We start from the raw sequence: 27,669 nt of genomic DNA on the forward strand, positions 1-27,669 counted from the left end.
GAATTTTCCTTTGTTCGCGGTCGAAGTCGCTTCTAGGGCGTCACGATCGACAAAGGGAAACTGTATCGCCATACGTCGAACGTGACGTGTGTGTACAATAGGGGCGAAGGCTTATTAGGAAATTTTTAGAATTTTTCACTTTCTATTTTTATAATTTTTTAAATTCTCAACTTGATAAATTTTTATAGTTTTCAATTTTTGGACTCTTATATTTTCGAATCTTTATTTTCTTTTTGGAGTCACTAAATTTTCAAGTTACTATATTAGAAGGTAGTAGATGTCATTAGATTACAATATTACTAGATTCCAACGTCACTAGATTTCCAATGTCATTAGGTTCCAAGTTACTAGGTTTCCATATTAGTAGATTTCCATATTACTAAATTTCCAAATTACTAGGTTTTCATATTACTAGATTTCCAAGTTACTACACTTCCATATTACTAGATTTCCAAGTTACCAGATTTTCAAATTACTAGATTTCCAAATTACTAGGTCTCCCAGTTACTAGATTTCCAAATTACTAGGTTTCCAAGTTACTAGATTTCCAAATTACTAGGTTTCCAAGTTACTAGGTTTTCAAGTTACTAGATTTCCAAATTACTAGGTTTCCAAGTTACTAGGTTTCCAAGTTACTAGATTTCCAAATTACTAGATTTCCAAATTACTAGGTTTCCAAGTTACTAGCTTTCCATATTACTAAATTTCTATGTTACTAAATTCTCAAATACCTAGATCCCCAAATCCCTAGATCTCCAAATCTCTAGATTCCAAAATCCCTAGATTCCCAAATCTCTAGATTTCAAAATCCCTAAATTCCCAAATCTCTAGATTCCCAAATCTCTAGATTCCAAAATCCCTAGATCTCCAAATCCCTAGATCCCCGAATCCCTAGATTCCCAAATCTCTAGATTCCAAAATCCCTAAATCTCCAAATCCCTAGATTCCCAAATCTCTAGATCCCCAAATCCCTAGATTCCCAAATCTCTAGATCCCCAAATCCCTAGATCCCCAAATCCCTAAATCCCCAAATCCCTAGATCTCCAAATCCCTAGATCCCCAAATCCCTAAATCCCTAAATCCCTAGATCCCAAAATCTCCAAATCCCCAACTTCCTACGCCCCAAAATTTGAAACCCTTCCCAAAACATTCGAATCGGAAAGCAATAAAAGCGACTCCATAAAATCGATACTGTAGTCGGCAAGTCGATCATCAAGGACGTACAAACGAACCTAATCGTAGTTTGATGTCGATGGGAACGTTATCGATGCAAACAGGGACAGGAACAGTAATCCGGAGCCAATACCACCGCGTGCTCTTCCGTCGGCTGCATCTCGCGGCCGGAAGCGGAACTTTCCAACCAGGAGACGCTCACGTGCCTCGTGCTCTTCGGAACATCCTCGAACAGCTGCAACAAAAATCAACGCGAACAATAAATTATATTAGACGCTTTTTACAATAAATTCTAACACTTTTATTAGATTTATTATTTTCGTTTGAAATATAAACATAACCCTACATCCTCAAGGGTTAACGAACGTAGGATCAAGAGAGGAAATCAGAGAAGCCGGATGCAGCTTAATGCCGTCGCGGTAATGGTGCCGGTGTTAAACGACTTTAATTCCGTTATCGGGGACCGCGATCGATTTAAAACGTGTCCATTAACGCCACGCGGCCAACACTCTTCTTATTCCCGTCGATAACGATTACGATAACGGCAGCCTGCTTGCTTTTTAAGTGATTCCCAGTTTAATGGTGCTGGGTTCTCCGTTGACACGTGTCTGCGATTAACATGTTATTGATGAGGGAGTGACAAATTTTTGGTTATTTTACATGCTTTATGGAGAATGTTATGTATTAGATTTTTTCATAGATTTTATTAGTGGTTTTTATGAAGATTCGTTGGGGAATTTTTATGTTGAATTTGTATTTCAAGATTTAATTTTAAATTTAGAATTTTAATTATTTTTTACATTTCTGAGTCATTAAATCCCTTGATTTTTAGATTACTGGATGAGTACATAACTAGATCCCTAGAAATCAGATTTCTAGAACTATGGATTCCTAGATTCCCAGATCTCTACATCCCCAGATTCCCCCATTCCTAGATTCTCACATCCCTAGATTCTCACATCCCTAGATTCCCACATTCCTAGATTTCCACATCCCCAGATCCCTTCATCCCTAGATCCGTTCATCCCTAGATTCCCACATCCTTAGATTTCCACATCCCTAGATTCCCACATCCTTAGATCTCTTTATCCCTAGATTCCCACATCCCTAGATCCCTACATCCCCAGATCCCTTCATCCCTAGATCCCTTCATCGCTAGATCCCTTCATCCCTAGACTCCCACATCCCTAGATCTCTACATCCCTAAATCCCTTCATCCCTAGATCCCTTCATCCCTAGATTCCCACATCCCTAGATCTCTACATCCCTAAATCCCTTCATCCCTAGATTCCCACATCCCTAGATCCCTTCATCCCTAGATTCCCACATCTCCAGATCCCTTCATCCCTAGTTTCCTACGTCCCTAGATCCCTACATTGCCTAATCTCTATATTTCCAAATCTCCAAATTCCCTAATCCCTAATCCCTACATTCCCAAATTCCCAAATCTCCAAATTCTCAGATCCCTAAATCCCTAAATTCCAAAGTTCCCAAATTTCTCACCCTAATCTCCAAATCCTCCTCCCCAATATATCCCATCCTCCAAATTCCACAATCAATTCCACAATCAACTCCACAAAAAATCTCCATCTCCCAAAATTCCCCAGATGTACCCTTACCTACCTGAACCTCCGACGACGGTATCCCCCTGCAAGGATGAACCACGTACATCGCCCCGCTCCGTTCAACATCCTCCAACACCCTCGCCCCGAGACTGCCAACAGTCAAGGAAAATAAACGAACTCTCTAACGATTCAAACAACGACCCAGGACGATTCGCGACCCCTTTCGTGAGAGCCTCTAGAAAGATAATCGACCTGGTCGCCACACGGTCGTTAAGCTAGTCGTCTTCTGCAAATCCGCCTCGAGGGAGAAAGTGCTCCATTTTCTACGAACTGCTTGCTGACACTCCACGGTTCTCCCTCTGGCAGGTTCTCTCGAGATGTACCCAGAAATCGTTGTGTAACGTCGAACGATAATTACATTGAGTTGCTAAAATAAAATGCGTTGGAAATAGAAGGATACGTCTTTAGTAACCTCTGAGCCTCCTTCCTCTTCTTCTTCCTGAAGCTCGACGCCAGACTGACTGGAACGCCTTTCAGTATCGATTTGGACTTCTGAAAATGATTGGTTATGTCAGGGGATTTTTATTGAGCCGTAAAGCTGTCAGAAAGGAAATATTGAGGAGTCATAAAAGGATTCTGTTAAATGGAGTGGCCTTGTACATCTGAGTAATGTGGTACAACATGCAGCTACTGAAGCTAGTTCTAAATAATTCTAGAACCATTGTATCTAGGGTGAAATTACCACTTCGTCATCTGTAAGATCCCGCAGAGGTTTGGCGTTCGACGGCAGACCCTGCTGTGGCTTTCGACCTTCGATCCAGTTCAGAGGAGTTCCATCCACAGAGTACTCTATGTACTACAAAAAATAATATGTTTATAAAAGATATGATAAGAAATATTGCTAAGAAAGGATGAAGTACATCTTTGTTGATGAACGCGTAGAACTCTGCGGGGTCTTCCTCTTCGACTTTCACTTTCACTTCTTCAAGAGTTTGCTTTGTTTTACTGCAACTGGGACTATTTTCTGTGCTGGTGCTCGGGGAGCGACTGAAGATTTTTAATTCACCGTTTCTTTTTGTGGGGGACTTAGACTTTCTGTCGGTAGTTGGTTTACTTTCACTGTCGGCTTCTTGTTTGATCCTGAAAAGAGTGTTTAGTTATTAAAAGAATAAGATGGTTGTTTAAGTATTAGGAGAACAAGATGGTTGACTATTAAGAGAACAAGATGGTTGACTATTAAGAGAACAAGATGGTTGACTATTAAGAGAACAAGATGGTTGTTTGACTATTAAGAGAACAAGATGGTTGTTTGACTATTAAGAGAACAAGATGGTTGTTTGACTATTAAGAGAACAAGATAGCTGTTTGACTATTAAGAGAACAAGATGGTTGACTATTAAGAGAACAAGATGGTTGACTATTAAGAGAACAAGATGGTTGACTATTAAGAGAACAAGATGGTTGTTTGACTATTAAGAGAACAAGATGGTTGTTTGACTATTAAGAGAACAAGATGGTTGTTTGACTATTAGGAGAACAAGATGGTTGTATGACTATTAAGAGAACAAGATGGTTGTTTGACTATTAAGAGAACAAGATGGTTGTATGACTATTAAGAGAACAAGATGGTTGTTTGACTATTAAGAGAACAAGATGGTTGTTTGACTATTAGGAGAACAAGATGGTTGTTTGACTATTAAAAGAACAAGATGACTGTTTGACTATTAAGAGAACAAGATGGTTGTTTGACTATTAAGAGAACAAGATGGTTGTTTGACTATTAGGAGAACAAGATGGTTGTATGACTATTAAGAGAACAAGATGGTTGTTTGACTATTAGGAGAACAAGATGGTTGTATGACTATTAAGAGAACAAGATGGTTGTTTGACTATTAAGAGAACAAGATGGTTGTTTGACTATTAGGAGAACAAGATGGTTGTTTGACTATTAAAAGAACAAGATGACTGTTTGACTATTAAGAGAACAAGATGGTTGTTTGACTATTAAGAGAACAAGATGGTTGTTTGACTATTAAAAGAACAAGATGGTTGTTTGACTATTAAAAGAACAAAATAGTTGTTTGACTATTAAGAGAACAAGATGGTTGTTTGACTATTAAAAGAACAAGATAGTTGTTTGACTATTAAGAGAACAAGATGGTTGTTTAACTATTAGAAGAACAAGATGGTTGTTTGACTATTAAAAGAACAAGATGACTGTTTGACTATTAAAAGAACAAGATAGTTGTTTAACTATTAGAAGAACAAGATGGTTGTTTAACTATTAAAATAACAAGATGGTTGTTTGACTGTTAAAATATATAATGTACTGTACTTATAATCAGATGATAGGAGAAGGCTGAAGTCAATCGATTCAGAGCTGGTCTTGAAAAGACGTCGCAATTCGTTCAGGGTAGTCGCACTGGACCAATCCTTGTCGCGACGGATCTTGGTTACCCTGGGGAATCTTATACTGATACCGTCAGCTGTATGAACCCCTTGGTTAGTAAACTCTGCTCCTGTGATTTCCCATACCGGTTGTTTCTGGAGAATTGAAGAAAACCGATAATTGTGGAAAGAGTACTGGTGACCTTAATATCAGCTTGTAACAATAACCTTGGCAACCATTTTATAGTAACATTGACAATTATTAATAATAACCTTGAGAACTATTAACAGTAACCTCACAACTTTTAACATAAACCTTGATATTTCACAGTGACATTGACAACTATTAATAACCTTGACCATTGTCAACATTAACCTTGACAACCATACAAGATAAACCTTGACAATTATCAAGAGTAACCTTGATATCAACTAAGAATAACCTTGACTAGAAGTAGCCACAGTAACTAATACTGATCTTAAGATTCACTGAAAATGTCCCTAAGCAAAATATACCTTTGGATCTCTAGCCACAAAATCAGGGATCATAGGTTTGTTGGCTCGCAACCACTTTGGCACTTTGTTAGGATCTTTGGCTATTTTGATCATGTCCAATTCATCCTGTAGCATGGTCAGGGTGGCATCGTCATGTCCTGTGTGTACCTGAAGGAAATAATTTTTATAATCTATAATTATAATTATAATTTTTATAATTGCATTGGTGATTGCAAAGGTTGTATTTACCTTGGTTACTGTTACCCAGTTCCCTTGGTCCTCATCGTAGCAACCCATGAGGAAGATGGACATCATACCACCTGCGAATGGTAAGTAATATCATTTGGAAGTTATAGACTTAAGGTGGATGGTATAAATATAGATGTAGATACTGTAAATTATGTGAGTAAAATAATTACTCCTGCACTGAGGGTATGACTCAAACATGAAGTAATTATCTTATTATACTTAGTGTATTATTAAACAATATTACTGAGTACTAAGCAGACCTCTGTTTCCTGTGCCGTACCATGCACCGAGCACAACGAGATCCGCAGTATCGGCCATAGCGCCGTCAAACAAGTAGTCCTTTTTTACCTTCAGCCAGTGCCTCTTGCCTGGCTCGTATTTACCCTACAAACAAAAATTCTTTATCTATCTAAAATCAATGGTTCTCCAAGTTGCAAACAACCAGTAGGTAGGTTTCTATAGAGAGTCTATTTAACACTTACAGTAACATCCTTCAAGACCAATCCTTCTAAACCCATGCTGAGAACTTTGGCAATCATCTTTGCTAAATCTTGTGGACGCTGAAAGAAATAAATTTGTGATGTAAAATATATTTGTATTATTTATTTACCTCTGATTGATTTGTGTAAATAATTTGACTGTAATTGCTTTATATGTATAATTTATTTATTTGTAATTAATGTGACTGATAGTATGTACTTTATTTGTTTGCGACTGATGTACTTATGTGGCATATTTATTTGTAATTGATGTACCTACGTAATTTATTTGTTTGTAACTGATCTATCTATGTAATTTATTCATTTGTGATTGATCTGTCTATGTAATTTATTTATTTGTGACTATTCTGCCTATCTATTTTATTTATTTATGACTGATGTACCTACGTAACTTATTTGTTTGTGACCTATCTACCTATGTAAGTGATTATACTTATATGCAATTGATCTACTTGTGTAATTTATTTATTTGTACCCAATATACCCACACAAATAATAAATAACACCTACACGAACTTCCTGGACTTCTGAGAGCATAATCCTGTTAGGTATCTCCGTCATCCTTTCCTCTAAGATCTTCCTCCGCTCCATCATACTCCTGCATTCAATAAAATATAATAAAAACAGTGAAAAGAATAATAAATAAATAATAAAGAACATACTTGTGTAGTAAGACATCCCCATTATAGTAAATACAGTCAAATACAAATAGGCAAACGTTGGCATCTTTGAACTCCGCTTTCTGCAAACCAGATTAACTGAAGGACTAATTTGAAAATATCTGAATAACTGTAGGTACGGAAGATTGTGCAAACCTTGTGGATACCTAAAGTACCGAAAGGTAAGGGTTGACCAGTATTTGTATCGATCATCAACACTTCAGCATCTAAAATAAGATCATCGCCGTCTGGGAAAGCTTTCGGAATATAATCCTTGAAATGATTCACCTAAAATCATTGTACTTTATGTAAAATTGTAGAAAATTACATAATTTAGTAAATTAGAAGTGTTTTGATAGTCTTATCACTGCAAAGTTCAAAGAAATTGACTTAAAAAGTAGAAAGCATTTAAAGAAGAGACTTAGCTAGTTTCAAATTTTCGCGCGCAGTAGACGAGATCACGTGATCATAACAGGTGTAAATACTGTGATAGAAAATTGCGATTTTCTTAAAAATTAGGCACTTTCAAGCTTGTCTGAGGGCAGAAAAGTGTTCTACGATCATAAAGGAACAGAAATAATGCCACTATAGCACTTAAAAAGCTGTGGAAACGAAAATAAAAAAATAATGCATTTCATGGACCTAAAAAATGCCGTCCATCTAGCGGTGAAAGTTGGAACTAACGAAATAGAAAATCTCGATTTTCTCGAAAACTAGGCACTTTTTCGAAATTCTGAGATATACAAATTGTTCCTTGTTGCCTACGGAATCGAATGAGTACTTTCATAGCCCTCTAGGACCCTTATTAAAGAAATTAGAAAAATAGCCCATTTCATGGACCAAAAAATTGCCGTCCATCTAGCGGTGAAAGTTGGAACTACAAAAATAGAAAATCTCGATTTTCTCGAAAACTAGGAACTTTTTCGAAATTCTGAGATATACAAATTGTTCCTTGTCGCCTACAGAATCGAATGAATATAATTATAACCCGCTAGGACCGTTATTAAAGAAATTAGAAAAAAGGTGTAATTCATGGACTTTTCTCGATTAGTTCCAACTTTTACCGCTAGATGGACGCCAATTTTTTGGTCCATGAAATGGCCTATTTTTCTAATTTCATTAATAACGGTCCTAGCGGGTTATAATTATATTCGTTCGATTCCATAGGCGACAAGGAACAATTTGTATATCTCAGAATATCAGAAAAGTCTCTAGTTTTCGAGAAAATCGAGATTTTCTATTTTTGTAGTTCCAACTTTCACCGCTAGATGGACGGCAATTTTTTGGTCCATGAAATGGGCTATTTTTCTAATTTTTTTAATAACGGTCCTAGCGGGTTATAATTATATTCATTCGATTCGGTAGGCGATCAGGAACAATTTGTATATCTCAGAATTTCGAAAAAGTACCTAGTTTTGGAGAAAATCGAAATTTTCTATTTTTGTAGTTCCAACTTTCACCGCTAGATGGACGACAATTTTTTGGTCCATGAAATGGGCTATTTTTCTAATTTCCTTAATAAGGGTCCTAGAGGGCTATGAAAGCACTCATTCGATTCCGTAGGCGATAAGGAACAATTTGTATATCTCAGAATTTCGAAAAAGTGCCTAGTTTTCGAGAAAATCGAAATTTTCTATTTTTGTAGTTCCAACTTTCACCGCTAGATGGACGGCAATTTTTTAGTCCATGAAATGGGCTATTTTTCTATTTTCTTTAATAATGGTCCGAGCAAGCTATAATTATATTCGTTCGATTCCTTAGGCAACAAGGAACAATTTGTATATCTCAGAATTTCCAAAAAGTGCCTAGTTTTCGAGAAATTCGCAATTTAAGAATCCATTCTTACACCTGTATCGTTTCAAAAAAAGCGCGCGGAAATTTGAATCTTCAAACACGCACGGACGAAGTTCCTACGTATTTTCGAATTGTACGACAGAAAATTATGTTCGTGCATCATTATAGACTTATTCTATGAATTAATTTGCAACAACAGTACTGTCTATAACTTCTCCAATCAATTACCTTGTGAGGAAGCACAGGTTTCAAAGACCTGCTAAAATATCGAAACTCATTGCCTCTTTTATGCACCTGTACACGTTCTCCGTCGTATTTCACCTCCGACAACATGCCACTCGAGCATTTTTTCATCGCCATCTCCACAGATTTACAAGCTTCAGCCTACACAATTCAAAACATAATAATTTTTCTTATACCGATCAATGGTACATCGAAACCTTACCAGCATCGGTAAAACAGGTGTCATCAGTGACAGAGCGACTTTACCACCTCCAGAAGAACCAGAAGATACTTTTCCGAGTTTAGATCCAGAAGGAGCCTGCGAAAATCGTTCCACAACACTGTCCAGGTCTCTGGATACCTGGAAAGCTTCGTAGGCTTGCTCATGAATCGCTGATAAACTAAACATTTTCAAAAATGAAAAGAACTTGATTAGCTGACTAATGTAAAGTGTATAAATGAAGATAGGTGAATTACAATTGCTGGAGCGACTCACACGTGCTTCGGACCTGCGTTTATCCTCAGGTCGTGCTTTATCAGACGTATAATCATTTTCAGGTCGTTCGTTGTACACCTGAAGATCAACAACAAATTTCAGTGATGGATAACAAGCAAATTTGAATTAGAATTTTACCTGGAAATGATCGATTTGAAGTGATTGATCTGATCTTCCTCCCTGGTGAGAAAGGATAACCTCTCCAGGAACTGATCCACCTGAACAGACAGGAATATTTTAATAGAGACAACTGTTTGTAACCTATACAATCTATAACCTATAATATTTATAGTAATATTTAGTATATAGTTATGGTATATAGTTATGCATGTGTAGTTAGTATATAATTACACTACATAGTTATGCATGTAGTTAGTATACAGGGTGTCTCACAACTAGTCACGTCAATATAGCACAGAAATATACAAAAATAGTGCAGACTACTTCTGTGGTTTGACAATTTATGATAGGGAGGTACGGTCGTAAAAAGGCAGTTGACAATGGCCAACGACTCGAAGTCGAACCACATCATCTTTATACAGGATGTCTCACAACTAGCATAGGTCCCTGAAATGGGGGTAGCTGACGTAATTGTGGCGCACAGGGGTGGAACATCAGATACGGTTCGACGAACGTTGTATATGTTACAGTAAAACGTATACAGGGTGCCTCACAACTAGCGTCCCTGAAATGAGGGGGAGCTGATTCCGAATAAGATTTCCCTTTGCAAAAATGGGGTTCGAAGCTTCGTTTTTGAATTATTAAGGAAAACACGGAGCAATCAGAGCGCGAGGATTACGCGCGCAGACGCCGGAGCGACAGCTTCGAGCCTAGCGGCTGCGCGCGCATCCTCGCGCTCTGGTCCGTGTTTCTCCGTAATAATTCAAAAACGAAGCTTCAAACACCATTTTTGTTATGTGAAATCTTATTCAGAATTACCTACCCCTCATTTCTGGGACACTAATTGTGAGACACCCTATATATGATTACTATATAGTTACACTACATAGTTATAGCCAGTGTACATACATAGTTAGCTATATAGTTAGCTGTATTACATATTTCTATATATTGCAGGTAACGATCCAGCCACAGCAAATTAACCGTTCAGAGGGTGAATAAATTCTGTCAGCCAATTTACACCAAGAACGAAGAATTATACTCCCTCGACATTAAGAGATAAAAGGTCCCGTCATTATTACGAGGCGGTAAAGATAATTCTCGCAACATCTGTTTAAGCCCAGAATTAATCAATATGATCCAGTGGCTTTGTTCGATTAATGGAGGATTAAAAGCGTCTTAAACGTCGCAGGATAAATTTACGCGTGGGTCGATTCGAAATTGTCCACCGAATGTCTCTCTCTAACCTCTTGCATGGTGAGAACACTTTTCTCAGCCGGTTTAACAGCTACACTCGTCTCGAAGAACGTTCGTATCGTTTCGGCAATGTCTCCCTGTTCCAAATGTTCCAGCATGTCGTCTTCATCTTGCAGCAGTAGGCGGGCAAAGAGTTTCACCAACTGCTTGCTTTGAAGGTTATAGATCCTCTTTGCGACGCCTGGGAGCAGCATCCTACACCACAGCTTCCGGTCGCTCTTGAAACCATCTGAAAATAGGATAACCTGTACAGTGGAAAGTTTGTTGTCATAAGAGAAGAAGAAGAAGATGTAATTTGAATTGATGGAAATTTGGAAAAGGAAATTTGAGAGATTAGAAATACTTGAAGTTTTTGTACTTGAAAGTTGAAGTTTTGGAAGGTTGATAGGTTAAAGACTATGTAATGGTGGAGTATGAATATTTGTATGTGTAGAATTTGAGAATGTGGAGAATTGATAGTGTTGAAGGTTAGAAATGTGATATGTAGAGAGCACTGAGATTGAAGAATGGAAGTTGGGAGCACTGAGATTTGATAATTTAGAAATTAAGTAATGTGGGAATTGTAGAATATAGAAGTTGATAATTTATTAATTTACAAATGTAGGAAGTTGGGAACATGCAAATTTAATAATTTAGAAATTTAGAATTGCAGAAAGTTGAAATTGTGAAAAGTTGAGAAGTCTAGACTTTGTTTATTCAAAAATGAAAAATGTAAAAGACTCAGAAGCTTTGTAATGCTTATGTTTCTTGTTGGTTAATCCATCACTGGATAAACTGGACGGCGGAAGTAAATATTGCAACAAGTCAAGCGGGCGATAACGATTACGCCTCGAACTAGTCCGTCGTTTATTCGTCGTCGGCAATTTTACCGATCATCTATCTATCTCCTCGGCGAAGCAGGTCGTCGTAGTTCCGCGGACGCGTTGTTGCGTTTATTGAAATTTATTCGATCTCGTTCATCGACTGCGTCGCGTCGCTTTTATATGCAGTTAATCGTATTTTCCATTCACCTTTTACGGAAAGAACGGACGTACTTACAGAGCTTTGCCTTCCTCTTTTTGTGACATTTAGTAGCATATATCTATTTTATGCAACACCTTTAATTCTTAATTTGTACTATTTTCAGTTAGTTGGTTTGGAGATGTTTATTTTGAAAATGGGTTCATATGTGTACATACATATGTTTAAAAATATAAATATACATACATATACATTATACATACATTTATATACATTATAATATACATTATAAAATACATTATAATATACATTATAATATACATTATAAAATACATTATAATATACATTATAAAATACATTATAAAATACATTGTAATATACATTATAATATACATTATAAAATACATTATAATATACATTATAAAATACATTATAATGTACTATAATATATATTATAATATATACACAGTAATACACATTAATATACTTACAGTTTGTATACATATAATATGAAGACATGCATAATGCAGATTTACACACGTAGAATGTAGAACATACATCAATATACACACATGTAACGTACATACATACAGACATAGCATGCATAAATGCATATACGTATGACATACATACATGTACAAATAAAATAAATAAATGTACGCAGATCCAACTTGCATATATACACAAATATATCATACATATAACATATGCACACGTGCACACAATATACAGAAATATACATACATAGACATATAATATTCACAAATATACACAATACATATGCACATAATATTTATAAATGCATACAAAACATAGGAACATAATATTTACAAATATACACACATGTATCATACTTGTAAATATGCATAATGTACATAAACACACATATACAATATTCATACATGATAGATAAAATACATAAATTTACAAACATATAACATACATGCACACATCATACATATAAATATACACATACAGCATATACACATGATATAAATATACATAAATATTCACATACACAGCATTCTTACATAATGATATAAATATAAAATAAATATGCACAACATAAAACAAATATGAAAGTATTTATCTACACTGACAGAGTCATTTTATTGAATTTGATAACGACCCTGTAACAACAAGCAAATAAAAGCATCAAGCATTGACCTCTGTTCAGTGAAAGCAAAAGGGGTAATAATCGTCCTTTTCTTGATTAGATACATCAGTCTGATGGTTTAGGAATGCAAGTGGAATACCTCGTTGTTTAAATGCAAAGGAAAAAGGGAACAATGTGGACGAAAAGCGTCGCATCGGAATGCAACGCAGAGTGGAAAGTTACGAAACGATAACTGCGCACGATAACCGGACGCTGATCGCGGATATTCTATCGAACGTCGTTCGATTTCGCCTTGGCGGCGACCCTTCGAATAGCGTTCCTTTGCTAACAAACTCGCGAGAATGCTTTAACAATACTTTTTTCGGTGACACTTTAGTTAGGTTAGGTGATAAAATACACTGTTCACTTTTTCTGGATAAAACACAAGTAAACTCGATAATTCATCGAGTAAGTTTCGTACACAACTTTTCAGGTTCTCGAATTTTCGAACGTGCAAATTCCTGCATCTCGAAATCCCTAAATCCCGAATTAACTTATCCCTTTATTTTATACACGTATCTGAACAAACAACTCTTTCATCTAAAACTCTGTGATTAAAAATCAGATTAAAAAATGGCTGCTCCAGAAACTCAATTACTGACTCTCAAAATCCCTAGATGCAACGAACTCTCAAATTCCAGAACACTGAACTGGAAAATCGTACAACACAAATAACCACGGAACACATAAAAGAAATATAGAACATACAACATTTAGAAAATCGGAGGAGTGAAACGGTGATGGCAAGGATATTCGAGAGCGATATAGCGATCGAAATTATTTCGAGATCCGTTGGCAAACGTTAAGAAAACGCCATAAATCTGGGGTGTCTAATTTAGCGTTCGCTGAATTTGTCTAATCAGACGCGATACAAAGCTCGGTTAAAATTTGGCTGGATCGAAAATCTTTTGGCGATTGGTGCATTCTCGTCGCATTTTACGTAACTCGATAAGTCGTTCGTTGCACCCGTGTGTATATCTCTCGGTTTTTTGCCGGGGCACCGCGAAGCGTGCCCGTTTGTCCCCGGTTAATCTCACACGGCGAAAAAACAGAGGGAGAACGAGATATTCAGTGGAGGCGATTTTGAATCGGTAGGAGTCGCTTCAATGGAAATGCAGCGTGAGGGAAAATGTGGCGGTGTCTTCAGCCAATTGTGGATAACGGGAGCGGGGCAATATAGCGAGATTTGGCGAATTTACAATTCGGGGAATTTGGGATCTAGGGAATTTTGAAATTGGAGATTTGGGGAATTTTGAATTGGGGGAATTTGTGGTCTAGGGAATTTGGGGGATTTGAGATCTAAGAAATTTTGAAATCGGCGAATTTGAGATTTAGGGAATTTTGAAATGGGGAATTAGAGGTCTAGGGAATTTGGAAATGGGGAATTCGAGATCTACGGAATTTCGAAAAGGGGAATTTGAGATCTAGGGAATTTTGAATTCGGGGAATTTGGGATCTAGGGAATTTTGAATTCGGGGAATTTGGGATCTAGGGAATTTTGAATTCGGGGAATTTGGGATCTAGGGAATTTTGAATTCGGGGAATTTGGGATCTAGGGAATTTTGAATTCGGGGAATTTGTGGTCTAGGGAATTTGTGATCTAGGGAATTTGGGGGATTTGAGATCTAAGAAATTTTGAAATCGGCGAATTTGAGATTTAGGAAATTTTGAAATGGGGAATTCGAGGTCTAGGGAATTTGGAAATGGGGAATTCGATATCTAGGGAATTTCGAAATGAGGAATTTGAGATCTAGGGAATTTTGAAGTCAAGGGAATATCGAAATGGAGGAATTTGAAATCTAGGGAATTTTGAAATGGGGAATTTGACGTCTAAGGAATTTTGAAATAGGGGAATTCGAGATCTAGGGAAATTTTAATTAGGAAAATTCGAGATCTGGGGAATTTTGGATTAGGAGAATTTGAGATCTGGGGAATTTTAGATTTGGGGAATTTGAGATCTGGGGGATTTTTCGATTTAAGGAATTTGGAATTTGGAGGATTTGCGATCTGGGGAATTTTCTATTTAGGAAATAGGTACATATTTAGGAATTTTTAATCTGTTGAATTTAAAATGCAGAAGTACTTCATTACAAAATATTCATAATAATAATCTAAGGCAAATAATATTCCATTAATTCTCTCAATTTATTATAAGTTCATGACAATTATAAATAAATAAAGCATAAATTAAACAATGTAAAAAGTGCAGTTATCAACGTAACTGACCAAAATTTATTCTCCACATACGTAGAACGATAATAGTGCATGCAAAACATCAAAGAAACTCTCCGACTTGATAATAACATAAGTACGCGCGGCGATTCTGGGAGAGCCTGTAGTAGAGTAGTAGGGTAAAAAACGTTGAATCAATTGCGCGTTTCGGCGAATCCGCCGATAATAATTGACGATAAGCGAAAATTCCAACGTAACTGGCAGCGGCCGATAGGGGACGCTCGAGTTTCGTAAGCGAAACGATTAGGCGTCGATCGAATGCCGTAGCGTCATTGAAATTAATTAAAAATCCGACACGACGCGCGGAGACCGTGACCCCTGCACCCTCCCGTCTTATCGCCGAAAATAAGTGGCTTATAAAAATACGAATTATCGCGGTGTTTACGTTGTCCAGGTTGTCAGTGCGCGACGTTCGACGATGCACGCACCTTCTATCCGATGCCGACGACTTATCTCGTCGATTCACCTCCGACGAGAGCGACGTTCGGTCGCTCGATCGCGATTTCATCGAACGGCCACCGTTGATTGGCCGACGGGGACACACACCTCTTCCGAAGTGTCGAGAGGCTATCAGAGGCTCGCGCTTCAAAGAGGATAATCGCTTTATCTGCGGTATCCTTTGCGGACGGGTGACTATCTGTGGCCGGGCTTTTTGTCAGGGCTACTTGTTGCGTCTGCTATTGTGGGTGCAAAAAACTTTGGGGACCATGTGGAAGCTTGGTAATTGGGGATTGGTTACGGACGATTTGGGGATTTGGGGAGTGGGGATTTTGGGAGTTTGAGGGTTTGGGAGTTGGGGGAATGGGGGATTGGGAAATTTTAGAGGGAGAGAGTTTGAGAGATTCAGGGTTTGATGACTTGAAGGTATGAGACTGAGGATTTGAGAATTTGGGATATTGAGAATTAGGGGAATTGAGAATTTGGGGAATTGAGAATTAGGGAAATTGAGAATTTGGAGAATTGGAAATTTGGAGAATTGAGAATTTGGGGAATTAAGAATTTGGGAAATTGAAAATTTGGAGTATTGAGAACTTAGGATATTGAGAATTAGGGGAATTGAGAACTTGGAATATTGAGAATTAGGGGAATTGAGAATTTGGGGAATTGGAAATTTGGGGAATTTGAAATCTGGGGAATATGAGATCTAGAGAATTTTGAATTTGGGAAATTTGAGTTCTGGGGAATTTTGAAACTGGGGAATTCGAGACCTAGGGAATTTTGAATTTGAGGAATTTAAGATCCAGGGAATTTTTAATTCGGGGAATTTGAGATCTAGGGAATTTTGGATTCGGGGAATTGTGAATTTGGGAAATTTGAGTTCTGGGAAATTTTGAAATTGTGGAATTTGTGATCTAAGGAATTTTCAATTCGGGAAATTTGAGATCTAGGGAATTTTGGATTTGGGATCTAGGGAATTCTGAATTTGAGGAATTTAAGATCTAGGGAATTTTGGATTTCAGGAATTTGAGATCCAGGGAATTTTTTATTTGTAGAATTTAAGATCTAGGGAATTTTTTATTTGGGGAATTTAAGATCTAGGGAATTTTGGATTCGGTGAATTGTGAATTTGGGAAATTTGAGTTCTGGGGAATTTTGAAATTGGGAATTTGTGATCCAGGGAATTTTCAGTTCGGGGAATTTGAGATCTAGGGAATTTTGGATTTGAGATCTAGGAAATTCTCAATTCGAGAAATTTAAGATCTAGGGAATTTTTGATTTGGGGAATTTTGAGAATTTGAGTACTAGGGAATTTTGAAATTTGCGAATTCGAAATCCAAGGAATTTTGGGGGAATCCGAGGAATTTTTAATTTAAGGAAATTGAGATGTGGGGAATTTTGAATTTGGGGAAATTGAGATCTAGGGAATTTTGGAATTGAGGAATTTTTAATTTTGGGAATTTGAAATCTGGGGAATTTTGCGTTTGGAGACCTTGGTCTTTGGGGAATTTTAGATTTAAGAAATTTCAGAATTTATATTCTAAAAGTTTTATACTTGAGAACTTCATATATTTAGAACCAAAATACTCAACAATTTTATTTAAAAATTACTAAAAGAAAAAATCGTAAAACCTTCCGTCTCTCTGTATCGCACACTCCCTCCACCGTACATTCCCTAGAAATCTTACATCATCTACAATAAAACACACTAATTTAACTCCAATAAACTACAACAAATAATAACTCCACTTAAAGCGACATCTCGTATCATCCAATAATGACGTACGTAAGTGACTAACTGATAAATCGGACTATTTATTATCGCAAAAAGCGTAAAGTCACGATATCGGCGACTTAGAATTTTGTCGAACGAACCAACATCCAGACTACTTGGTATCCCACCACGCAACCGAGTGCAACATCGCTTTCGAGATGATGCATCGATCTATCATGGGTTATTTTGTATGAAAACAAACGTTAGCTTCCTAGAAGCCGTTTTGGATTCTGCATCATCGATTAAATAGCGTTTCACACTTCGCTTCGACGTTGCATCAGGCTATGATTAACAAATCGAAACACTTTACTACGCTCTTTATCGTAGGAGCTCTTTATTTCTGTATTATGAGAGATTGTGGCGATAGAAGTTTATTGTGATGTTTTAGAGAGATTTTTGGTGGAAGAATTTGCTGAGAAAATGCAACACTTGACGCGTTTAAAATGTATTTACTTGTTGAGGAAAAATAAATAAATATATAATGTTAAATACAATTATTTGTTGATTAAAAATAAATATATGTATGGATCGTTAAATACGCTTTTTTTAAAGTGAAAAATAAATAAATGTATACAGAGATACACTAATACTGCTAGAAAATAAATAAGTATACTAATGATAAATAATTGTACATTTATTATAGATATGTATGTGTGTGTGTATGTATACTGTTCATATATGTACACATACCAACTATCATATGTATACAATTATATGTACGTATTATCTTAACAAGATGCGAGAGAAATGGCAACAAAATTTTGTAACATGTGAAACCATTTTGATATCTTTCATTGATAGTTCTATTAACATATGAAGAAGCTGGAAGAGATATGAAATTTTAATTGCCGGAGCTGAAGAAGTTTATGATAAATGAGAAAAAACATGATAGTAGACAAATGTGATACCTCGAAGATGAATTTAGGATAAGAGAAAGAAATTGTATGACGAAACTTTATTTCTTAAAGAAATTATTTCTCTCGCTTTCTCTGAGAAAAGCAATGTAGAATAATTACAGTACACGTGGATAATTCTGGGAAAAAATTTAGGTGGGTAATTCAAGAAATTTATGGAAATAATTGTAGCAAAATTTTACGCGGGAAATTCAAAAGATTTACGTAAATAATTCTAGCAAAAAATTTGCGTAGATAATTTAAGAAATTTAAATGAACAATTGTATCAAAAACTTGCATGAATAATTTAAGAAATTTAAGTGAATAATTCTATAAAAAAATTTGCGTGGATGTAAGGAAAATATTTACAAGAATAATTCGAGCAAAAGTGTCTTATCCAAGTATTACGCAGCAAAAGAAAATTTGCACTCAACATAAAAGATAGTGAGCACAATTTGTGAAAAGACGATTAAAGTCGTTAATTTTAGATTGCTTTCTCATTTAAACAATACTGAACATTACTCAAATCTGTATCGAAGCGTTTCTCAGCGTTGTTTAGTGCATATTAAGTGTGAAGACGATCTGTACGTCTTGCGAATCTCAATTTGGTCGGCGACGAATTACTCTTTGAATGATGTCCGACTTTGATCGTCCGTTTCTACTGTGACGCTGTTCCACTGGCACAAGTAGAAACGGCCATTGATGGTACGACGCAAAACCTTGCTACGACTCGACGTATTATTTTTATCTTCTTATTGCAGTTATTACTCGATATTATTTATTGTAAGATATATGAGAGAGTATAGAGTGCAAAAGTATCATACGAACGGTATAAATGTTTCTATAGCAAGTTTGAATGTATCTTGTAAATATTGAAATGGCAAATCTTTTACAGTACCGGATACTACTTACAACTACTAGTGCCATCTGAAAGCATACCTTCTCTACAAAACACAACAATTATTAGAATCGAGCAACGAATTGTAAACTTATAGCGCAACCTTGACGCATCAATGACGCACCATTGACGCATCAGGGACACTCATGACGCACCAGGAACGAACTCATGACGCACCCTTGACGCTAACCAGAAAACTAGCACCATCTATTAAAAAAATATGCTATCTGAAAGTATACCTCCCCTACAAAACGCAACAATTATTGGAATCGAGCAACGAATCGTAAACTTATAGCGCAGCAGGAACGCAACCTTGACGCATCAATGACGCACCATTGACGCATCAGGGACACTCATGACGCACCAGGAACGAACTCACGACGCACCCTTGACGCTAACTAGCAAACTAGCACCATCTATTAAAAAAATATGCTATCTGAAAGTATACCACCCCTACAAAACGCAACAATTATTGGAATCGAGCAACGAATCGTAAACTTATAGCGTTTAACGCGACAGAACCTTTCGTCACCGTGTCACAAAATCACGGGCAAGCAACAAATTGCGAGCGTTGCATATTGCGAGGATCTTATCAAAGCCAGACGAAACTGTACATTCCTGGAATGAATTGTAACTAGTGACGAGACGCGGTGCTTCAAGTATGAACCTCGAACAAAGCGCCAAAGTGCTAGGTGGAAATCTCCAGGCTCTCGAAAATCAAAAAATTGCGATTCCAGAAGTCCCTCGAGAAGACGATGTTAATTTGCTTTTACGATTCTAAAGGAATTATACTTCGGGAATTCGTTCCCGGGACAAAATGTTAATGGTATATTATCTGGGTGTTGTGGAACGTTTGTGGAAGAGGATCGTTCGTGAGGCCCGAATATCGAGCGCCGGTAGTTGGTTTCTGTTGCATGACGCACCGTGTCACAGAACTTGTTCGTGAATTTTTGACGAAAAACAAGTCTTCGACATCCTCCAAATTCGCCTGACTTATCTCCGTGTGACTCCCTTTTTCCAAAACTGTAATTAGCTATGAAAGGAACTTATGACACTGTTACATAAGTCCTACAGCCCTCTGTAAGATAAAGTACTTCATCAACAAAACTTGAAGGAGGATACTTGTGAAGTATTATCAAGGATGAAATCAAAAAAGAGAACCAATAACGTCGATTACACTAAAAATCATCCCTCTATTTCTTCGCCACTCTCCATCCACTCTCTCAAAGAATAAATTGCAGAGATTTTGCAACCTCTCCGATAAGAGACACTCAAGGAGGAAGAGTATTCGAAGAGGAAAATCGGTAACGGGGGTTCGGTAGGCGTTCTAGGAGGAAACAGAGAGTGTCGCAAGTGAAACTTCGCGGTTGATAAGGTTGGAGAAACAATTTGACCTCTCGCACACGCGTGTTCCTCCGAAAAGCACCGTCTCGTTCCCCTCCGTCGAGTCGCGTAAGGAGGGGACGGTTTCGATAACGCGTCACCAGATACGCCGGAATCTCGTTAGACGAAAAAATTGTGGTCAATTGAATTTCTTTTTGCTCTGTTTCCGGCCAACCGTGGCACTCGTCTTTCGCGACAACGCGAGATAAACGCGACGTCGCCTAGTTCCATGCTTCGCGGACAAACGGGAGTGCTCGTCAAAAATGGAGGTGACTTCATTCGCGTTAATTAATGATCGGTGGAAAATTGTTAATTCTACATTACTGAATTCATGATGTTTCTAATACATTCTTGAATTTCTAACTATTCTTTGTATTTGTACAATACATAAATTCTTCAAGATTGCAGAATTTCTAAATCAGGCAAATTGAATTTCCATATTCCTAAATAGGAATATCCCTAGATTATAATATTACTTGAATCCAATATCCATAGATTATCAAAATCCTATAATACAAAATTCCGAAATTTCAATATCCCCAGGTTCCTGAACCCATACAATAAAAAATCTCCAATGACAGAAATCCCTAGGTCACCAAATCTCTATATTAAAAAATACCTAGGTTCAAAAATCAATGGATGCAAAAATCCCTAGATTTGGGAATTCCTAAATTTCCAATTCCCTAGATTTCCAAATCCCAAGATCCCCAATTCCCTAGATTCCAAATTCCTTAGATTCCCAATTCCCTAGATTTCCAAATCCCAAGATCCCCAATTCCCTAGATTCCAAATTCCTTAGATTCCCAATTCCCGAGATCCCCAATTCTCTAGATCCCCAATTCTCTAGATCCCCAAATCCCTAGATTCCAAATTCCCTAGATTCCCAATTCCCTAAATTCCCAATTCCCTAAATTCCCAATTCCCGAGATCCCCAATTCCTTAAATTCCCAATTCCCTAAACTTCCAATTCCCTAAATTCCCATTTCCCTAAATTCCCAATTCCCTAAATTCCCAATTCTCTAAATTCCCAACTCCCTAAATTCCCAATTCCCTAGATTCCCAATTCCCTAGATTCCCAATTCCCTAGATCCCCAATTCCCTAAATTCCCAACTCCCTAGATTCCCAATTCTCTAAATTCCCAACTCCCTAAATTCCCAATTCCCTAGATTCCCAAATCCCTAGATCTGCAATTCCCTAGATACCAAATTCCCTAGATTCCCAATTCCCTACATCTCCAAATCCCCAGATCCAAAATTCCCCAAATCCCCAGATCCCAAATTCCCTGAATTCCCAATTCCCTAGATCCCATTTCACTAAATTCCCAATTCCCCAGATTCCCAAATTCTAAAATCCCTAGATTCTCAAATCCTTAAGTTTCCAGATCCCCAAGTCTCCAAATTACTGAATCGAACGCAGCCGAGCGAATGAACGAGCGTTCGTCAAAAATGGAGGTGACTTCATAGGCGGTAATTAATGATCGATCGAGCGAAGGAAACGCGGGAACGATAGGAGAGAGGTCACCGATGATACCGCGACTCGTACAAAGTATAGTTTCCGCGGACGAACGATAACGCGGATTCGCTTCAATGAGATTTTCCACGGCTCGCCGCGGGAAACGGGAGAGCGACAGAGACGAAACAGCCGGCGTAATCGACCGTCAAACAAATTTCCACGACACCTACGTGCAAACTTTAACCCTCACCTCGCGATCACCGACCGTCCACGCTCGGGAGCAACGTACGATTTTGACCGATACTACTGGAAACTTTTCAGGTTTTATACTTGCATATTGGGGAATGTCGATATTCATTTAATTTATGACGGTTGTGCGGCATCCAATACGATGATTACTGTGTTCTTCAATTTTTAAGGCTGCTGGCTTGAGTTTTATTATTTTTAGGTTTATGAGACTTTTAGTTATTATGTTTGTAAGTTTGTCAATTTTTCAGAGAGTTCCTTAAATTTACATTAGTGGGGTACTAAAATCCTGAATTCCTAAATTCCTCAAATTGCAAATTCCCCAGATTCCGAATTCCCTGAATTCTACATTCCCCAGATTCCAAATTCCCTGAATTCCAAATTCCCCGAATTCCAAATTCCCTAGATTCCATATTCCCCAAATTTCAAATTCCCCGAATTCCACATTCCCCAGATTCCAATTTCCCCGAATTACAAATTCCCCGAATTTCAATTTCCCCGAATTCCAAATTCTCCAAATTCCAAACTCCCCAAATTCCAAATTCCCCAGATTCCATATTGCCCAAATTCCAAAATCCCTAGATTCCATATTCCCCAAATTCCAAATTCTCCCGATTCCAAATTCCCCGAATTCCACATTCCCCAAATTCCACATTCCCCAGATTCCAAATTCCCCGAATTCCAAATTCCCCGAATTCCAAATTCCCCGAATCCCAAATTCCCCAGATTCCACATTCCCCAGATTCCACATTCCCCAGATTCCACATTCCCCAGATTCCACATTCCCCAGATTCCACATTCCCCAGATTCCAAATTCCCCGAATCCCAAATTCCCCAGATTCCACATTCCCCAGATTCCAAATTCCCCGAATCCCAAATTTCCCAGATTCCACATTCCCCAGATTCCAAATTCCCCGAATCCCAAATTCCCCGAATCCCAAATTCCCCAAATCCCAAATTCCCCAAATCCCAAATTCTCCAAATCCCAAATTCCCCGAATCCCAAATTCCCCAAATCCCAAATTCCCCAAATCCCAAATTCCCCAAATCCCAAATTCCCCAAATCCCAAATTCCCCAAATCCCAAATTCCCAAATTCCACCTTCTCCAAATCGCGAATTCCCCAAATCCCTAAATTCCCAACTCTCTACATTCCCGAATTTCCAAACTCCTAAATCCTCACACTCCAAATTCCCACCTCCCTAAATTCCCAAAAATTCAACCAGCTAACATCTACAGCGAAACTATGAGACCTACCGTCGCAACGGAACAAAAGATGAAAGAACGCCGTCTATAATCGATATGCGTTTTATGTTAATCTATTTTAAACCGTGACGTGTTCCGATTTTCACGCGCCATGGAACGCAGACTCCGCGGGGAGGAGAATCGCGAGGCTCACGCGATTCCCTCGAAATCGCGAGACGAGGCGCCGGATATCTCGGTAGACGCTCGTTATCGCGATCGATTAATCGAGAAAGCGTGCCCGCGTGATTAACGAGATCTCTGTACGCGAAACAATTTTTACTTCGCGGGTACGCTAGTACCGTTTATCGACTGCACGATACTCTTATCGTTCGCTGCGAGATAATCGCTTCTATATAAGGATAGATAAATACAAAAATAATTATGGTGGGGGACAGGAGGAAAATGCTTCCAACGCATTCTCGTTACCGCGAATTTCGTAATGCGGATAATGTGAAGAACGCAAAAGGAAAATGTGTAAAATAAACTCACTGATTTAGAATGACACATGCACTATATTAAACACACTTATTTAAAGTAACACATAGACTAAGCGCATGTATCTAAACACACTTTTTGATACGTATACAATGCGTACGATCCAATATGGCGTCCGCGCAGGAAGAGTGTACTGCGCATGTCCCGAAAATTCCGCGCGTATTTAAATTCTGTAAATTCGTATTCGGTGAATGAATGAATTTCTTGACATGGATTTACTACTTTAATATCAGTTTTAGTTTAAAACAAGTTTCCCATCAATTTCAGACTCCATCTATGTCCTCATAGAATATACTACTCATAATAAATATTAAATAATAAATTACTTACGATAAATATTGACATATCTACAGTTTTGAAAATTTAAACGTTATCCTAGATGAATGGGACAAGAAATAATTATTTCGATCACAGGAAGTACCTATAAAACCATGAATAAACTTCTCCCCTTTTGAGAAGTTGAGACGCGAGCATAGTAATCTCTCGCTACTGGAGGCCGTCCAACACAAATTCTTGCCTCTCCCGGATTAAATAATTCTCAACAGCGATTCACCTCGCGTGGTCTTGAAAAGTTCACTCGCGAACGTTGTTTTTCTGCTCGAAATTATCAGCGTCGAATTAATCGTCGCTTTTAATTCGATGACGAAAATGCGAAGTGACGGTCACCCCTTGTAGTCCGCCAGATCTCGAGTACCTTTTTGTTGATCCGATGGTGCTCGACGCTTTCGCGCAGGCCCTTCAAAACTGATCCACTAATCAAAAACGTTGTGCAATTTTAAAAATGCTCTTGAAAGTTTTGACTGATGGTCAAAAGGTTTTCGTGGTCATTTTTTGGAGATATCAAGATCGCCGATGTATTTTTAAATGGATCGATATATTTCTGTTGCCATAGTAGGCTTATAAAAAACAAATTTGGTGACGTAAGTGCGTTGACCTTCGGGCGATCTTGGGCCAGAAATAACCACGGATTTGGAGGGGAAATTAGAGCTGTTAAATTTGCAAGTTGTATAGTTTTCCTGATTAGCTTCGATCGTGTGATCACCTCTGGCTTTTTGTAGCGGGGTTGCGAATCCAATGTGGCGATTGGTATGAGTTCTGAAATCCCTAGATCTCAAACTCTCGAATTCTGAAATTCGTAGATCGCAAATCCCCAAATTCCTCAGATTCCAAATCCCCCAGATCTCAAATTCCAAATTCCCCAAATCCCAATTTCCCCAAATTCTAAATTCCTCAAATTCCAAATCCCCCAAATCCCAAATTCCCCAAATCTCAAATTCCCCAAATACCAAATCTCCCAAATCCCAAATTCCCTAAATCCCAAATTCTCCAAATCCCAATTCCCCCAAATTCCAAATTCCCCAACTCTCAAATCCCCCAAATCCCAATTCCCCCAAATTCCAAATTCCCCAACTCTCAAATCCCCCAAATCCCAATTCCCCCAAATTCCAAATTCCCCAACTCTCAAATCCCCCAAATCCCAATTTCCCCAAATTCCCCAAATCTCCCAAATCCCAAATTCTCCAAATCCCAATTCCCCCAAATTCCAAATTCCCCAACTCTCAAATCCCCCAAATTCCAAATTCCCCAACTCTCAAATCCCCCAAATCCCAATTCCCCCAAATTCCAAATTCCCCAACTCTCAAATCCCCCAAATCCCAATTTCCCCAAATTCCCCAAATCTCCCAAATCCCAAATTCTCCAAATCCCAATTCCCCCAAATTCCAAATTCCCCAACTCTCAAATCCCCCAAATCCCAATTCCCCCAAATTCCAAATTTCCCAACTCTCAAATCCCCCAAATCCCAATTTCCCCAAATTCCCCAAATCCCCCAAATCCCAAATTCCCCAAATCCCTAAATCCCTATATCCCAAAAATCCCCACCACTCCAAATACCCAAACACAAACACCAAAATACATAAAGCAACATTCGAAGCGCAGCATCTATCCGAAATCAAACATTATATCTGCAATATAATCGAAAGACGAGGCGACATTTTGACGAGCCGTATCGTAAAAGGCAGAGGGGTCAATCGTTCCGCCGTCGCAGAGTTTGGCAAGTCTCGTTGCGTAACCATAGGCCCGGGACATCTCACGCAAGTTTTTCGTCCGTTTCTTTCACATTTTCCAACCTCACCTCGCGTTGCTTCACCGTTTACCAACACAAAGTTACGTCATGCGAGTACGTTCGCCAAGGAGGTCACCGGCGATTCGCTCAATGAATTTACTCAGTAATTACTAAACAATATTTGTGAAATCGTTATCAACTATACCAGCTGATAACGCGCTAGCGTACAGCTATCAAGTAAATATGCTCGCTTTGGCTGTACGATAATATTTTCGGACACCATAAGAATACTTTTATCTTCGGGAGGCAATAGAGATGAGACGAAAAGCTTTTAGCGAAAAGATTTTTTTGAGGAAAAGTTAGCGTCATATTTAAATGGGCGCCAAATTTAAATTGGAGATCTAGGTTCTAAGATTATAACGAATTTTCTTTCATGAATTTCTTTCTCAATTCTTTCATTCTAAAATAGGTTATTAATATATGCACGTAACAGTGATTTAACAGTATCTATTTGAATTAAATCGTGTGGTGTAGAATGTAGTATACGTAGGACGCGGACTTTATCGAGCGTGGATGTACGTGTACATTCAGACATAACAACTCTAACGAATTCATGTTATTATTTCATTCTAAAATACTATATAAATATATGCAAGTAAGAGTAATATTACAGTATCTATTTAAGGGGGACAATACCTTTAGACAGATGCAAATAAGCTGATATTTGTGAATTTTTTTTTATAGGACACCTTTTTTTTGCATTTTCGAAATTTCAGCTATAATTTATTATAACTATTGCCTATTGCAGAATATTTTCTGTTTTGCAAAATATTTCAAAATGCCGGAATTATGACAATCCTTTCTGGAAGTGTTTTGGCGCGTCTCGCGAATCGGCGTGGGTTCCAGCGGAAGATATATTGGTTTCAGCAAGTTTGCGGACAACGTTTCGAAAACTAACATTCACAGTTAGTAGATGAACCTCAGAAACGTGCAAAATATGTAAAATCGAAGAAATGGCGCGTTTAAAGAAAAACTTTGAATTTTATTGAAAATTTTTGCAATGTTTGCAATAAAGAGGACTTTAATGTTCAATTTATTTCATACATTTAGGTTCGTATGTTAGATAGTATTGTCATGGATATGTGGAGAAAATTTGAGCGCGATCGATAAACTAGTTTTTGAGTTATCAGCCACGGCAATTTTAAGAACGTAGTTTTGAGAAAAACGCGTTTAAAGTTTCAGTCCTCCGCACTGAACGCGTGTATACCCGCGGTGCCAATCCGCCATAACTTCAAAAGCGCTTCGTATTTCGCTTGAAAATTTTCAGACAATATTTTTAAGATGTTACACTAACATTTTATAGAAGAAAAAAATTTTGTAATTCTTTAAGATTCTAAAGGTATCCCCCTTAAATTAAAATGTGACTATGTAAGTGAACGTGGTATAGGATTTTATCGAGCGGGGATGTATGTGTGCATTCAGACATAATGACAACTCTAGCGAATCCAAGTTATT

General features: G+C 37.8%; 2 protein-coding genes across 8 annotated transcripts in view; one reads left to right on the forward strand and one right to left on the reverse strand.

Annotated features, from left to right (window-relative positions):
• Window positions 1–1,477, forward strand: part of LOC100875215 (prohormone-1) — a 117,826-nt gene extending 116,349 nt beyond the window's left edge. For all 4 annotated transcript variants that reach the window (XM_012298553.2, XM_076537631.1, XM_012298559.2 and 1 more), the window contains exon 4: window positions 1,198–1,477. The gene's annotated coding sequence lies outside the window, so the exon portion shown is untranslated. The remainder of the gene's footprint in view (window positions 1–1,197) is intronic.
• The window catches only part of DNAlig3 (DNA ligase 3), a 47,601-nt gene that overhangs the window by 285 nt on the left and 19,647 nt on the right, over window positions 1–27,669 (reverse strand). The window contains exons 1-19 of one of the 4 annotated variants that reach the window (XM_076537600.1): window positions 13,456–13,516; window positions 10,909–11,147; window positions 9,680–9,759; window positions 9,542–9,619; window positions 9,269–9,446; window positions 9,052–9,207; window positions 7,186–7,317; window positions 7,033–7,112; window positions 6,881–6,968; window positions 6,353–6,430; window positions 6,131–6,254; window positions 5,871–5,941; window positions 5,643–5,789; window positions 5,074–5,282; window positions 3,659–3,878; window positions 3,481–3,594; window positions 3,199–3,290; window positions 2,797–2,887; window positions 1,233–1,408 (exon numbers count right to left, since the gene is read on the reverse strand). In XM_076537600.1, the coding sequence (XP_076393715.1) occupies window positions 1,262–1,408; window positions 2,797–2,887; window positions 3,199–3,290; window positions 3,481–3,594; window positions 3,659–3,878; window positions 5,074–5,282; window positions 5,643–5,789; window positions 5,871–5,941; window positions 6,131–6,254; window positions 6,353–6,430; window positions 6,881–6,968; window positions 7,033–7,112; window positions 7,186–7,317; window positions 9,052–9,207; window positions 9,269–9,446; window positions 9,542–9,619; window positions 9,680–9,759; window positions 10,909–11,147; window positions 13,456–13,501 (2,370 nt within the window). In that variant the 5' untranslated portion in view covers window positions 13,502–13,516 and the 3' untranslated portion in view covers window positions 1,233–1,261. Of the gene's footprint in view, window positions 1–1,224; window positions 1,409–2,796; window positions 2,888–3,198; window positions 3,291–3,480; window positions 3,595–3,658; window positions 3,879–5,073; window positions 5,283–5,642; window positions 5,790–5,870; window positions 5,942–6,130; window positions 6,255–6,352; window positions 6,431–6,880; window positions 6,969–7,032; window positions 7,113–7,185; window positions 7,318–9,051; window positions 9,208–9,268; window positions 9,447–9,541; window positions 9,620–9,679; window positions 9,760–10,908; window positions 11,148–13,134; window positions 13,429–13,455; window positions 13,517–27,669 lie in introns of those variants that run through there. The other 3 variants (XM_076537599.1, XM_012298496.2, XM_012298502.2) reach the window with 3 other exon arrangements.

The sequence above is a fragment of the Megachile rotundata genome, chromosome 11 (assembly GCF_050947335.1).
Source record: "Megachile rotundata isolate GNS110a chromosome 11, iyMegRotu1, whole genome shotgun sequence".
Lineage (NCBI taxonomy): Eukaryota > Metazoa > Arthropoda > Insecta > Hymenoptera > Megachilidae > Megachile > Megachile rotundata.